Here is a 16,237-nt window from a genome sequence, read left to right as displayed (position 1 = left end):
TCATTGAAATTTCCATTTATTAATAACTGTTGCGGCATTTATTTATTTATTTGATTGTTCATTTTAAGACAGAACATAAAAAATCAGGTAAGAAGTATAGTTTGCATAATATAGATGGAAATCAACATATTAAAGTTGTTCAATATCGGACAGTGCCAGAATATAAATTAGACATACAGTTTAAAAATTACAGGAAATCATATTAGAAAGAGCACTAAAGGCCACTTGTAGAAAAGTTGTGTTCCCTTGTAAGCCAGAATGTGAAAAAAGTGTTTCCTTTGTAGCTTGGAGACAACTTCAGGGAGCAAGGCACCAGAATTCTATGCCATAAAAGGAAAAAAAAATAAAGCAACCTCCCTCCCCAAAACACACCAGGTTTGTGCCACATATTAACTTCATATTGTATTTCAGATATTCAAAATGGATTGGTCTCTTGCTATTTGACATTACTTTTCTACATTAGAAAGAAGAAAAAAAACAAAATAGAGCCCCATTCTAAACCATTTTATGGCTATTATGGTTGGTTTGCCCAACCTGATCCTAACAAACAGTACACACATTTTTCTCACTCAGGCCCTCAAAGTGATTCAGTTAATAACATAAACCATTTTTTTCAACATTTACTCTGCATATGTTCATCTTTATATCCCTTCAGGGGAATATAAACTCCTTGAGGCTTAGAATTTTTCCCTTGACCTTTGGTCATATTGGATATTGAATGGAAGCTAGTTGAGTTGAATTGTATTGAATTAAAACCAGAGCTGAATATAAATTTGAGAGGGGTCATGGGGACTGAAGGGTCACCCATTTCTTTTCCTTACTCCTTAAGGTTAGTATTTTTCTCAAGAATAAAAACAGACTATTTACTTTTTTTTTGATAGGGACACAGTGGACTTTTTAATATAAGGAACTCTGAAAGCAATGCCTTTCATGTGACAAAAGATAAAGACTTTTATTAAAATAAAACAAAACAAAACAAACAAAACCCTCTCAGCTCATTCTCCTGAGATTTCCCTGCCTGAAAGAAATATGTGGGGAAGCTGGGATGGGTGGGGAGGAGGTGGGTGTGTGTGTGAAGGGAGAAGATATCTTTCTCCAGTAAGAAGGAGCTGACCTCAGAAGAAAAGTCTTGCCTTCTGATTTTGGAATAGAAACATTTCTAAATACAAAGAGAAGTGCTCATTCTGTGATCTGCTTACCAGAGACCCAGTAGAAAAGGCATTTGAAAATAAATATGCTATCTCTGAAAAAAAAAAGCTGGCATCCAATCCAAATAGCAAATAATAAGTCAGAATAGGTGTTGAGTCAATTGGGACATATGAACCTACTTAATTGAATTCAGTGGGAAAAAAATAGTTACTGACAGATAGCATAAGTGGTTTGGAAAAGGAATGATTCTCATGGAGTTGAGTAGTGACTGAAAAAAAACCAGTGTTAGAAGAAGCCAGTACAAAGTGAGTCATTCAGTATCACTTGACACCCTCCCAGGCTCAGAGAAATTGTCCTTGAGCCAGTTCAGAAAGCATGGCTCCCTCGCCTTTTGTCCCAGTAGCAGATCCCTAAGTACATCACAGGAGGTATTTATGGGTCCTGGCACATCTGTCTTGAGACCTCCATGTTTTTAAAGTAGGAGGGGACCAGCTAATAAGAGATAGTTCAGAACTTACTATGGTAAAATCAGTTTTCCCTTTGAAAGCAGGAAGTTTGATGTTGGAGAGCAGATTTAGGTCTGTGGTATTTACCTCTCTGATAGTAAAACAGTCCTGTATATATACTGAGTGAGGTATCTTACAGAGTGCCAATGTGATGTTTCCCCTTCCTCAGTCAAATGTAAACTTCTAGAAGGCAGGTTTTTTGGGTATGTGTGTGAGGGGAAAGTTTTTTGTGTTTAGTGACAAGTGGAGGAAGATGTTTGCTGAAGTTGTTGAAGGAGATACTAAGCAGAGGGTCTGCCATTGCTTTGTTCCCCAGTAATCATGGACACTGTATCCCAGAAATGTCATCAGGGGGTTTCTTTTTTTGAATCACTGGATGGGAGGGAGCCTACGTATGTCATTCTCACTAATTCTTTGGGGTGCCAATTTGTATCTGATATGACAGAAATCATATAGCAACTAGTTGAAACTAGTTCAGCCAGCCAGTGTGTTCTCTCATAAATCTTCGGTGAACCCTTTCCTAGAAAATTTCTGCATAGAATTCTTTTACAGAAGCCCCAGGAAGAAAATAATTAAACAGCTTCCTCAAATCACAGGAATCAAGGCCAACTCTCAACAAGGATCATGAAGACTGCATAGGGATTTAATCCGATTTGGTTCTTTTGGATTCAATTCAATAGTTTCATTCATTTCAACAAACATTTCTCAGGTACCTAGTATGTGCAAAGCATTGTGCTAGATTATGGGGATACAATGAAAAATGGAAAAAGAAGTAGTCACTCCACTCAGTTAGTTTAAATTTCTTTGGATCACTGAAACAAAATATCAGCTCAAACATTTTTATCTTCCCAGCTTATGATGTTAAGGGGAGTATCCATGGATGAATCCAGTGTGAGTAACATTTGTTTTCTTAAAATTAAGCTCAATATTATTAACTATTGAATAATTATTCACCCTCTATCTGATTTCAGGCTGTTCAGATGAATATTTTCAAGCCTATTGAAAATGCTCATTTTCTCTTAATACTTATTTTGACTCTCAATCTTGCCAAATATGAAGTTGATATTAAAATAAAGAAGTTTTGGGGGAAATGTACATAGGATTCAGTGAGGATTTCTTCAAATATTTGGCCAACTTCTTGAGGCCTAAACTATTTGACAGTTTTTTATTATGTTCTCTCTTGGGTGAAGTGTCTACTATGTCCAAAAAACATGACAAAGTTTAACTGAAAACCAAACAACAAATGAAAACAAATGCCAGTGACAAGGAAAGAAACAATGGTCTCTCTGAGCTTCATTTTTTATTTTTTTAATTTTTAAAAGGAGGTTTTGAACTGGGTGGCTTAGAAGAAACTTTCAAGTTTAAAATCTATAAATTAAAAAAAATAAGAATAAAAATATATGGCAAGAATCTCCAGATGCCTTTCCTGAATTAAAAAAAAAATTAATTATTGACATCTAGCTCTAATCCCCAAATCTTGTTTTAGTCAAAAGCTTTTGACTTTCTCAATCACTAAACCATTCTGTAGAGTTATAACCAAGGAATAGCTTGAATGACATCTGTTTCTACTACCTTCTGAACCTTTTGTGGAAGGATTTGGTAATAGGCTCTGATAAAGCAAGATTAACTTGGAGGACAACTCAGAGGCTCAGAGAAAGCTTGATAACATGACAATTGAACTTTCAATTGTTGAATCTATTAAACCAAAACAGTTATTTGGGATTATGTAGATCTTGTGGGGTTTGCCAGATTCATCTTTCTCTTTATTTTGTTTCTAACTTTAATTTTTCAAACTAGATTGTGTATAGATGCTGCTTGAGTATTAGCTCTAAGGCTAGGGTGAGTCTAAGCAGCAAATCAGATAATTGTTGGGATGGTGGGGTGGAGAAGGGAAGTGATTGGCAAAAGTTAAAAGGAGAAAAATGGATGTCAGCATTGTCTTAATCATACCATGGGAAGATAGTAAAAAGGGGTATGTTGGCATGGTCTTAATGGCATTGAATTTTAAGGACATTTGGGAAACTCTCTTGGGAGAATCTAAGCTAGAGGTGGGGGAAGGGAAAATGATTTCCTCTAAGACATAGGAACATTATCCTCTCTTAAAGGGCAGCTCCTGAAAACTCAGGAATTTTGGCCATTGTTCAAGTTTGGGTGTGCTTCAGTGAATGGGAAGACTGTATAACAGCACTTCTTATTGAATATTTTTAAATCTCCAGGTACTCTTTAAATTTCTGAATTCTCAATCACATCAGACAAAGGGAATAGGAATACAGTTCCCAATTACTAGCCATGGTGCTGAAGTAGATTATAGGTTCTTAGATTTAGAGTTTGAGAGCCTTTAGAAGTGATTGAATCAAACCCTCTCATTTACAGATGAGGAAAATGGAGAAAAGATTGGCCTGGGATTATAGAGTGCCCAAGGCAGAATTTGAACTCAGAACTTTCTGACTCCAAGCCCAGAACTCTATCCATTGTGACAGGGTAATAAATATCACTGGGTATCAGAGTCATAAACACCTTATTCCTACAAAATCATACAATTTCATTCATGACTCCACATGCAAAGCAAAATCAATGCATACATTTGGCTTGATTACATGACTTTCATTGGGAAGAAAGGAAAAGGCCACATGGGTCTTTGCTAAGCACCCACCTGGCCTTTTATTCTCAATTATCCCTGTCATTCAGTAGCATTTCCCCCCTCAGTTGATCACCCATAAGAAATGTTAATTTAGCATACAAATAAGCTATAATACCCACTGGGGATTTATGAACTGTACCCAAAGTAAGAGGGTCTTACTATTCTCCTATGGAAGTAACATATTTCTTGTTTCAATTGTTAAACAAATTATTTGAAATGCAGAGGTCTTGCTATCAATAAGTGCCTTAAGATTATGATATCTTAATACTAAATATTTCAGGGAACCTACCTCATCTCTCTCTTTTTTTTGAGCCATGGAAGTTTTTAAAGTTAAGTATGCAAAGCAATGTTGAAAAGTCCAGCCTAAGGCAATATATATTACAGATAATGTACTATGAAAATAAAAAGGAATCTTGTGTTCTGAATATTGGACATATTGTTAGATCTTTGTTCTCATCACTTCCCTTGGCTTACAAAGATCAAACTTATATGTGAATTCCCTGGTGCTTAATAATGTTATATTCTGGAAAACCTATTGTCAAAGGCCACAGCTACTTCCATTAGCTATCTGTTCACTGGAATAAAGCATCCTCAACAATGACGATGGGACTGGACTTGGGAAATGAAGTCAATTGTATCTTTTGGAACTATACTCTCAAACTGCAATACCTTTGTCACTGAAAAGTAAGATCAAGAAGTAAATTCTGGAGGTTGCCCTTGGTCAAGCAGAGCTTTGTCCAACAAATTGAAAACTAAAGTGGTATAATGAGCAGACAGATTTAGAACCCAAGAGACATGGGTCCAAGTTCTGCATCTAATACATATCAGCTATGGAATCCTCTATCTCCAGGATATTACCTATACCAATAACATCACAAGTCCATTTCCTACACAACATGATTTGGAGTTTTCATGGAATTTTAGTCAGCGAAGACATGCAAAGATTGGCTATGTAGAAACCCTAAGGGTGGGGATATGAAGAGAACATCCCTTTTATTTCTCATAAAATCCAAGCAGCCTTCCAGGTCATTGACCAAACCAGCAGATACCTTCTAGAAAAGTAACTGCTTTCTCTTAAAACACATGTTATGCATGGAGCAAAGGTTTGGCAGACTAGATCTAGACTCTAAGGTTTTCCAAGTTGATTGTGCCTAGAATGCAGTTGAAGAGATTAAAAACAGCCTAAATCCAATCGCCAATTTATGGCTATGCCTCTTGGAATAGATTTAGGACAGAGTAGGAAGGAAGAGAAACTTGACTTCATTTACAAATGAAAAAAAATCTCAGTTAATCCAGAACCCAGTATTTTGAAAAGATGATTTGAGACTAGCTGTGCCAAAATGATTCAGTCAGAGCCTAAAGCCCCCCATTTTGTCTTCAGAGGTGAGACCACTATACACTAATAGGAAATATCACTTCCACCAACCTTCCAAAATCATAGTGCTCTATCTAAACCCACTTATGGAGATAATAAATATCAATATATTTATTTTTATTAATATATTATGTTTTCATGAGGCTGGATGTCTAATAAAATATAAGCTTCTTAAAAGCAAGAAGTTTTTCATTCTTGTATTTGTATCCCCAATGCCTATTACAGTGCCTGACACATATATAAGGCTCTTTACAAATACTTTTTTATTGATTGGCCAAATGAACGCTAATATCTGTTCTCATCTGAGCTAGCTACCTTTCAAAGAGTCAATCTGTTAACAAACATCCATTAAGCACTTACTATGTGCCAAGAACTGTGCTAAGTGCTAGGGATGCAAAGAAAGGCTAAAACATGGAACACTCTGAAAGTTAATACTTCATTTAGACTTTTTTTTTTTACCTCCATGGCATCTTGTTATAAGGTTGAAAGTTTTCTGATATACAATTATTGTATAAATAGGGGAAAAGAATGATAGAATCTTAAAAATTCTTTGGGGACTTCAGAAATCATTTGTACAAAGCTACCTGAACAAGCATCTTCTTTTACAACATCCCTGTCCCTAATGAATGCTCACTGAAATTCCTCATGAAGACCTTCAGTGAAAGTGAACTCATTCCATACTCAGACAGTTCATGACAACTTATATTACTTGCCAAGTACCTTGTCCATATAAGATGTTCCTAGAAGGGAGGCAACAGTCCACTCCTTTTTGATCACCAAGCTTGAGTACAATTATTTCATAATAAAATTTGCTTTTGTTAAGACACTGAGGTCTAGTTTCTAGGAGAGTGTCAATTTGTTAGAAAAATTAATTGGTGCAAAGGTAGAAAGTTTGACCTGTTTTCCATCAATTCCTTAAAAAAAAAACCTTTTAGTGAATAACGATAGAGAGAGATAACTTAGAGATTATTCAGTTATTCCTGGTCAATGATGACTTCTAGAAGAGTCAGAAGTCCATCTCTGAGAAAAGCACATTTGACCCGTTGGGCTAGAGGCTCCCAAGTAATCAACCATAGAGCTTAATGTGGCTGGTTGAAAGGTGGCAGTTAATTCCAAGACCACTTTTCTGTGGCAGCAAGTCATGGTGAGGACAGAGTCTGAACCACATCATAGGTCCTCATAAATAGATTATTCTGCTTAACTATGCCATGCCTCTCAACCACTCTCAAACTCTCCAGTCTGTACACTTTCCCATGTTCCAGTTACAAACACCATCTGCAAATACCTCTTTTCCCATCTTCCCTCTTCCTTTCCAAGTAATCTCTAGACCTTGAAGCCAAAAAAAGTAGATCATCCCTACCAAAAGATAGAATATCTCTTCATTAGTTATTGTATAAGCTCATTTACTGAGCTGGAACTATTTTTTTTGCTGGAACTATTACTTGTCTATACAAAGTCTCAAAGGATTACAGCCTCATTGCTATACAGATGACATACAAGAACCAAAAGGTAGTTAATGTGTAGCTGAATGGTCATTTCAATAGATCTAGTTGGGCAGAAACCCATAAATGACTGTTTAAAGAGGGGCAGGACCATGCTTGTGCAGTCATTGAGCTGGGCACTTATCTGTATGATCCAATCTTTGTGAGAAATTCCACTATCAGAATTCTTTATAGATTAACAAGTGGTAAAAATAAATAAATAACAAGTGATAAACCTCAGGCAGATTGTGCTTAGTGATTACTCTGGGACACTGCTACAAGGCTATTTGCTTTAACTTTTAGCTGATTCAATGTCACTTATGACATTTTGGTAGTTTCATAAACATGTGAAAGGAAGAATGGGCAGACATAGCATAAGAATTCCTCATTGGATGGTCAATTTTCTAGTAAACTGGTCCTTAGGTATCAGATAAAGCCAGTTGCTGGGACCATATTTGAATCTATTCTAACTTGGTAGCTTTCAAGAAGACAGGGTCACCTCATCTCCATAACTATGAAGGAACACCCCACTGACAAACATTCATTTAATTTTTGGTACCCTTAATATGAAACTTTCACTACTAACCAATGATGTGACAGACAAGATTCATTACAATTTGTATCAATGGAGGAAGTACCCCAAAGTGATGCAATTATGTATCCACTGAAGTGAAATAATAATAAATGCCATTAATATAGTTGTCTCAAGTTCTCAAAGTGCTTTATATACATGGTGTCATTTGAGCTAATGAAGAAGAAAATGTGATGGTCATCAGTTTGGCCAATTCACACATCAATAAAGCTACAATCAGCCATTTTTCTTGAAGCAAAATAGTCAGAATAAAAATAAGTGCATTTTTTTTTACAATAAAAACAAACTTTATGGTTTTCACTGGTCAACTGGGGCACAAAATAACTGACATTCTGTGTTCAAGGTACCACAACTAGGTCAGCCACAGAGAAAACATTGAGCCACTTATTACTTATTAACTTTTATGGGCCTAAATTTTCTCATCCATACTTTAAGGGAGTTGGCCTAGGTGATTTTTAAGGTCTCAGATCTCCGTAATTCTAGTTTAAATATTAGCTTGATTTCTGTTTTCTACATAGAAGTCACAAGTCCTCTGTTCAAGTCTGTTCTGCCATTCTGACTGTTGGAAACTCTTTTAGGCGCTCTAGACCTGCTTTTTACTCTCATGTGAAGAATGAATCTATGTGCTCTCTAAAGTTGGTTCTATCTTGGTAGATATTTTGTTGAAGATTTTTTTTTTCTGCAGAGAAAAGAAGTTGAGCCCTTTTTTTTTGAGGACAATGGAATTAGCAGCAAAGTGTGTTCATTATTTAATGTGACTTAGAAAAATCCTATTTGGAAGCCTTTATAGTTCTTTTTTCTAGTTCCTGTATAAATGAGGATATCCATGGTTTGGGAAACAAGACATACACCTTTTCTTTCCCTCTGTCTCACATTGAAGGAAAAACAACATGGTACAGAGGATAGAGAGCTGGCTTCAAGAAGACCTGATTTCAGGTCTGCTTCTGACATAATAGCTATGTGAAGAGGGGCATCACTTAACTTCTCAGTATCCCTACACATCTCTGTAAGATAAATTAGAGAGAGGTCGCTGACTGGCCTCAGTGGAGGGCATTTTTGCTATGGAAGTTCCTTACGTGAATGAAATCAGAATTCCTCCAAAAGTAATCATATAAACTAAATTAATCCTATTAATGCTGGGGCTTAGACTTCACTGAGCCTGCTCTCCATTCTAGGGACATCCAAGAGCTCGTGAAGTTATGCAAAAAATGAATTCATTTCCTTAAAAAAAGGTGCAATTTTCAGGGCAGGTGCTGGAACGCAAAAGGGCAGTGATTCTAGAACTCACTAGAACTGTATTCTCTGTCTCTAAAAGAAAAGGAGCATGGAATCCTCTGTAGTTTCTCCCTGCACAGGCCCAATCGTGGTTTTTAAGTAAGAATAGCAGATAGATATGTATCCTAGAAGAAAGTAGCGGTACCATTTATATAGTGTAAAGTCATGCAAAGCATGCTCAAAATGAAGCGGCTTCCTCATGGTGGCTTTGAAAAAAATGCAGCTGTCAATCCCCGTGGAATGGTGCAGTGACTAATACTAACACATGCATTGAATGCAGCCATTGGTGTTCCAACTAGTAAGCTTTGGGTGTAAGAGTAAGTGAGCTATACAAAGTTTGTCTACATTACAAGGAGAGGCCATCCAGTGACCCCTCCTCCCCCTTTAGACCGGCTTGTTGGAAGGAGTCCATATGGAATCGGAAATCCCATCCCCTGTGGAAGACAGAGGCATGGAGCCACTTGGGGTAAAGGGGTCTGTGTCTGTGTCAGTCTCTCCCTCGGCCAGGTAACGCTTCTCCCTCATCCAGCTCGAGCCCCCATTCGGGCCGAAAAGGTAGTCATCTCTGTCCTGGGAGATGCTGAAGCCACTGGGTGAGCGTTCCAGTTCCTCGTGGTTGACAGAGAGAAGAGATAACGGGGTGTCACTATCCCTGGTGAAGCTCCGTCTCTGCCTGGGTGAGATTCGGTCCTGGTAGGGGCTGTGGAGCTCAGCTTGGGAGTGGTAGCTCACCCGAGAGTCTAGGAGAGTGAGGATAGGCAAGACGGTGGGTCTTTCTGCATAGGGGACCGAGGAAGGGACAGTCCTCGGGAGCTTCTCCTTCTCTGATGGGGGTCCTCCTCCTCCTCCTCCTCCACCTCGAGACAAGCTCACTGGGTCATGTGCAAAGAAAGCATAGGGGCTGACTTTGTTGACAGGGACCTGGTGGAAGCTGTAGGGACTTTCCTGGGTGCAGGGTTCAGAATAGTTGTAGATGATGGTTTTCAGTTCAGAATACTTGTTCTCCTCTTTCTTCTCGGCCTCTGCAGGGGTAGCAGTGGCTTTTTTGGTTGGGTAGTATTCTGTAACTTGTACCTGGAGCTGCTCCATGTGCTGCATGTGCATGTCAACGAGAAAATCCAGTTTCTTCCCCATGTCATGAACCTGGGATAAATGATAAAATAATAAAAATTAAATAATAAAAATTAATAAAAATTAAACAAAATGAAGGAGTCACTCTTCATACCAGTTATCATTTCGGGAGGTAGATGATTATTATCCTCATTTTCCAGTTGAGGAAACTGAGGGAAGTGGATGATAGGGCTTGCCCAGAGTCCCACGTAATTTTCTGAGGTCTGGTTTAAACTTCTGAAGCTGCATTTTCCTGACTTCAGGTCTAACACTCTACATGTGAAGAGGAGCTAAAGGCATTGGTAGGGAGGGTCAGCCTCGTCTAGAGAAGACTCAAGAGGAGCCTGAAAATTGTCAAACGGGATCCAAAGGATTATCAAGAAAAAGAGAGATTCAATTTTTAAGATATAAAAAGAATTGGGCCAAACTGCCAGTCAAAGCTCTGACTTTATTTTATTCCTCACTTTTATATTCTAACACATCAAACTATATCAATTCTTATCTACTATTATGATTAATATCTTCTACAAAGGACAAGAAGGGGAAATGAGAGGAAATGATGCGGGGGCATACTTTAGCTGTCTAGGCAGATTGTTTTTACCTGAAATCTGTTTTCACAGTGATGGCTAGGGGTGGAAGAGTTGCCATTGCCTCAGATCTTTTGGGCCATTACCTGATATAATTAGCATTGTTACTGGTTTCCTCCGAGTGCCTTCCAGAGGATTTCCAAGATGCAAAGTTTCTCTCCATCAAGGCATAAGTTATTAATCAAAAATGTTGAAAAGAGGAGGAAGAAGAGTCTTGGGAGAAATTCACTAAACATATAAAGATTTGACATATAGAGGCAGGAAATTTCTTGATTATAGCAAAACGGTGCTAACATTTATTATGTACTGTTTTAAAATGAATTTTATTACTTTACAGTTATGAAAAAAACAAGGTATAGAGGATAGAAGGGCTAACTTCATTATCAGGAAGACCTGGGTTCAGGTCTGACCATGTGTGTGACCCTAAGTCTGTCCCTTAACTTCAGTGTTCCAAGAAACTCTATAAATCTGTAAGTTACAGAATAATTGATGATCAGCACTAAGAAATGTAATTTCCCCACTGGAAGTCCCTTACTCCAATGAAATTATCTTTTTAAACAAAATAGAATATAAATAATAGATAAGTATGGTTTACATGGGTCTTTCTTAATGAGCATTTGCTTTAGGACATTTTAATGTAAAATGGGTAATGTTAAACTGGTTTTTATCCTCAAAAAACAGGTTAAATTTTTAAGGTAGGTTAAACATTTACTTATTATAATTATTATATATTGATACTTCATATATTCCATTTGATATATGTTTATTTTATACAATTATATATTATATTTACATTAAAATTTTTGTATTTATTATACATAATAAAAATGTTTAATAATATTACTATTTATTATCAATATTTATCACTTTATTTCAAGTACCCTCCTCCTATCCTTTCTAAATCTATGGCCTGGACTGGCCTTTCAAGCAGGCTTAGCTTACACAAATAAATAATAAAATGGGGAATTCAACTCCCTTAGTCTTGTTGAATTTTCACAATTACCAAATAAGTAGGATCAGTGACAGTTTAACATTCAAATACATCTTATCATTTCACTACAGAAGATCTGACTTTTTAACTTTTCTAAGTTATGCATTTCTGATTTTATAGTCCTGATTGAAGACATGAAACACAGACTAGCATGGAGGTATATAGCATTGGATTCAGAATCCAGAAGACCTGAGATCAAATCTCTCTTCAGAAACTTAAAATCTAAGTTGTTGTTGAGTTATTTCAGTAATGTTCAAGTCTTTGTGACACTATTTGGGTTTTTCCTTGCCATTTTTTTCCAGTTTATTTTTTTTACAGATGGGTAAACTGAGACAAACAGGGTTCTGACTTGCCCAGGAGCACATAGCTAGTGATCCTCTGAGGGCACATTTGAACTCAGGTCTTCCTGACACTAGGCATAGCACTCATTTCATTGCACTACTTGGTTATGAGTTGCCCATAATATATGTGTGGCTTTGGACATGTTACTTAACCTGTTTCATCTTCATTGATCTCATCTATAAAATTAAGGGGTTGGACTTAAATCTCTGCTAAGTTCTTTTGAACTCAAATAAATCTAGACTATTATGATCCCTATCCCCAGTAGAATAACATTACGCTCAGAATATAAGATTAAATGAGACAATGACATTTTTTTTCAGTTTTTTTAAAATTGCATTTACAACCCACCTGTCTTTCAACTTTGACGAATTTCCCCATCATGCTTTGGTCTTCAATTTCTGATGAGGATGCTTTGGCTACATACGGATCATTTCTAGGAAAGAACCAAGAATCCCATAAGAGGTTTGCATCCTGTTCCATTCCACAGTGTTATCTGTATCTTAGGCAGCCCTGGGGACCTAATAGCATCATATCAATTCCTGCAAAGTTATGTGGACAGATGATTTCCTTAAGACACTTATGACACGTAATAGTCTGACCTGAATTAGGGAAAAATGCACATTCTACTCCCCTCAATTTGGCTTTGAAACTAGTAGATACAGATTAAATTGTTTGCCATCTCCAAGAGCAGGGAGGGAAGGGAGAGAGGGAGACAATTTGGATCTTACAGTTTCAGAAAATGTGTGTCAAAAATTATCATATGTAATTGGAAAAATGCAATATTTTTGGATAACAAAGAAACTGTTAGATAGAAGTTCTACACTTTACTGTAAGATAAAGACAACTGGAGCCAAAATGGGCAACAACGTATACTTAAAAATTTGCTATTTCTCTGTGTGAATAATTTGTGGCATCATTCAAAATAATTTAGAGGAAAGAGTTCATGATTTGGAATCTGAAGACATGACTTTGAATTCTGACTCTGATAATCCTATGATTCTAGAGGTATCCTAAGGATAATCAAACATATTTGCTGAGTTATAATAGCAGATATGTTTTGAACATGGATTGTACTAAATGGCTGCTGAATCTTCTAATGTCACAGTTCTGTGATTCAGTAAAATTTGATCACATTCATGCTTTATATAATTTGTGGTAAATTATCTTTTAAAAGTTTTCTTTAAAACAATTCTTTCTTCATATCAATAACAAAAAATTAAAAGTATTAAGTTATAATCAAGAAATGGATACAGTAAAAACATCTAATAAATGAAATTTGACATATATATATATATATATATATATATATATATTTGCTGTTCAGAAATGTAGAGGCAGTTTAACTGGTGGTGGACCTTGAGTCAGGAAGACCTGAGTTCAAATCTTGTCTTGCCTCTGATGTTGCTAATTGTATGATCCTGGGAAAGTCACTCAATCTCTCTTCCTCATTTTCTTCAACTGTAAAATGGGCATAATAATATCATAGGGATGCTGTGGTAATCAAATGTGATAACATTTGTAAAGTGCTTATCTCAGTATCTGCCATAATTATAACTCACATTTCTGTAGCGTTTTAGAGTTTGTTGAGTTTTTCTTCACAATTCTAGGCGGTACAATGTTCATTTTTAAAAATGAGAAAACTAATGTTAGCTTGAAGTGTCTTGCACAGCCAGGAAGTGTTTGAGACAAGGTTCAAACTCAGATATTCTTACTCCAAGACCAGGGCACTTATCACTAAACCATGCTGCCTATCATCACATATTGAACTTCAAGTAAAGCTGATATTTGAAAATATTCATTTATCTTAAATGTAAATTCACTATGCAAAAAGAGTTGCCACAAGAGTTCTTTAAATGGAAATTCCTCTTTTGCAGTTTCTGTTTGCAAGGATCCAAGTGTTGCATAAAATTCTATACATGAGTTCCTTGCTTCTATTCATTCTCCTTGTAACTTCTGGGGAAACAGGATCTTCCTACCCTAAGCAAATCAAGTTGAGACTTGGGGTTAGTCATGGAGTCGTGACCCTGCTTACATACGGACCTGTGGGTCAGACCATGTCTAGCAACCAACCTTGGAGACTGCTGGGAAGGATAGGTGAAGGCTCCACCTCGCTGGGACTTCTTGTGTTTTGGCGTAGATGGAGGTCCTGGGGTGAAGATCATATCTACTCTGAAAGAGCGAAAGAAATAGGAAAATAGTATTTCAGAGTACTTAGTTGAGGCTAGACCAGTCACTGTACAAAATAAGGCAAAGACTGCAGGTCTACATGCAAGAGTATTTATAACCTTGATACATCACCTGTTTAGGCTGGGCAAAAATAGCTTCTTTTTATTATGGAGGACATTGTGGGCAGAGACAGAGACAGGGAGATAGATGCACCTTATTATTTCTCTTAGCAACCTTAATATATTAAGCTCTAAGCCTAGCTCATCTTTGGCTTTTCTTCCCCCTAAGACATCTAGTTAAGGAGATTTTTACTGTCAACTCTAAAGGATCCATTTTTAGCGACATGAATCTTTCTTAGTTCCCTAGGCTTTTGCTGGTCATTAGAATGATGGATTTGACAATATTCTGCCGGCATAATGCTTTCATTTCCTGCAACCCACACCATTTCATGATCCTCATTCAGTGGAGCAGAAATGAAGCTTCTACCACTTCTATTCCATAATCCTCTGTGGGTAGCAGGCTGGAAAGGTCTGTCCACACTGTCCCCAGGCTCATTATGACGGCGTACCAGGAAATGGTCTCTGAGCCTATAATTGTCTGTGCAATGGCCTCCTTTTGTCCTTTTCCAGAAAAACACAGCAAATTTTTGCTATGTAATAAATCCAGGAGTATGTAAGATCCTCGGGGCTGGGAACTATTTCTTTGTGTCCCTAAATTCTAATGGGATGTTTTGCACATAGAAGGCAACTGACAAATATTTGTACAGTTGAAATCATGGATTTTCAAAATTTTATTTGAATTTGGCCTTAAGAAACCTCCATAAAATTCAGTAAAGTGATAGTCAGGCACTTGTATATCCTCTCTCCCCTCCCCCAAACCTCTTCAGACAGAACCACTTCTACCCATCAATGTTAAAGGTGGCAGAGATGGAACACTTGATTCTAAAAATCTTTATATTTGATTGGTATTGAAAGAAACTTTAAGGCTCAATGAATCAAGTGCCCTTTAAAAATAGTCAACAAATAATAAACCCAGTGGGATATTAAATCACCTCCATCTTTTAGTCAGTCTTGTGATGGTAAAGATGTCTTCTCCTGTGGAAAGCTTTTGCAAAGCCTTCCTGCTTCCTTATAATAGCCTTACCATGGCTGCCTTCCAAGTGCATCTAGATTACTGCCATGGAAATTTTATGAAGGTTGAGAAGCAGGCATACAGATTTGGAATTGCTGATAATTTCTTGGTTGCCTTTTTTTTTGGAGGGGGTAGGAGATATCAGACACCTGGCTAGCGGGGCTGCGTGAGCCTCACAAAAGTCCTGAGTGTGGACGAACTAGATTAAAATGTAGTTCATATCTGATTTTAATGCATTAACTAATTAATAAGAGATATGTAAACATATACGATTTTCTGTGTCAATATGTGGCTCACAGGAAGCCTTGTATATGGCTTAAGAGCCCCATTTCTTTTTGAGTTTGACACCAATGGGGTAGTACATAGAGATTTTGAAACTAGGATGACCTGAGTTAAAGTCTTGTCTCTAATATTGACTGACTTCCTGACTGGACAAATGACTGAACATCTTGGTACTCTAGGAACTCTCTGAGACTTTAAATTATAGAAAGGTTGCTGAACTCCACTGGTAGAGGGAATTTCCTCACCGAAGAGCCCCCAATACCAATGAAATTACAGGTTCATTTCTTATCCTTTATCTTTTTTGGGGGGGCAATAATGAAAGCTGCAATTTTCTCCACATCTTTGCTATTTTTCTTTCCTATGGATACATTAAGACTTGATTCCCTTTGAAGTAGAAGTTGGGTAGATAGGTGCCACAATGGATAGAATATTGGGTATGGATCAGAAAGACATCTCTTTCTGAATTCAAACATAGCCTTAGAAATTGACTATATGTGTGACTCTAGGCAAGTCATTTAACCCTGTTTGCCTCAGTTTCCTCATAAAATGAGTTGGAGAAGGAAATGGAAAAATACTACAGTATCTTTACCAACCTCCCCCACCCCCATG

General features: G+C 37.1%; 1 protein-coding gene across 1 annotated transcript in view; it reads right to left on the bottom strand.

Moving 5' to 3' along the window:
• KCNQ3 (potassium voltage-gated channel subfamily Q member 3) overlaps nucleotides 1-16,237 on the bottom strand; it is a 465,976-nt gene continuing 449,739 nt past the window's right edge. Inside the window, exons 13-15 of the mRNA XM_056823075.1 lie at nucleotides 14,120-14,218; nucleotides 12,398-12,482; nucleotides 1-10,162 (exon numbers count right to left, since the gene is read on the bottom strand). Of these exons, the coding sequence (XP_056679053.1) occupies nucleotides 9,404-10,162; nucleotides 12,398-12,482; nucleotides 14,120-14,218 (943 nt within the window). The 3' untranslated portion in view covers nucleotides 1-9,403. The remainder of the gene's footprint in view (nucleotides 10,163-12,397; nucleotides 12,483-14,119; nucleotides 14,219-16,237) is intronic.

The sequence above is a fragment of the Monodelphis domestica genome, chromosome 3 (assembly GCF_027887165.1).
Source record: "Monodelphis domestica isolate mMonDom1 chromosome 3, mMonDom1.pri, whole genome shotgun sequence".
Lineage (NCBI taxonomy): Eukaryota > Metazoa > Chordata > Mammalia > Didelphimorphia > Didelphidae > Monodelphis > Monodelphis domestica.
This window is presented reverse-complemented; position numbering and strand designations above follow the sequence as displayed.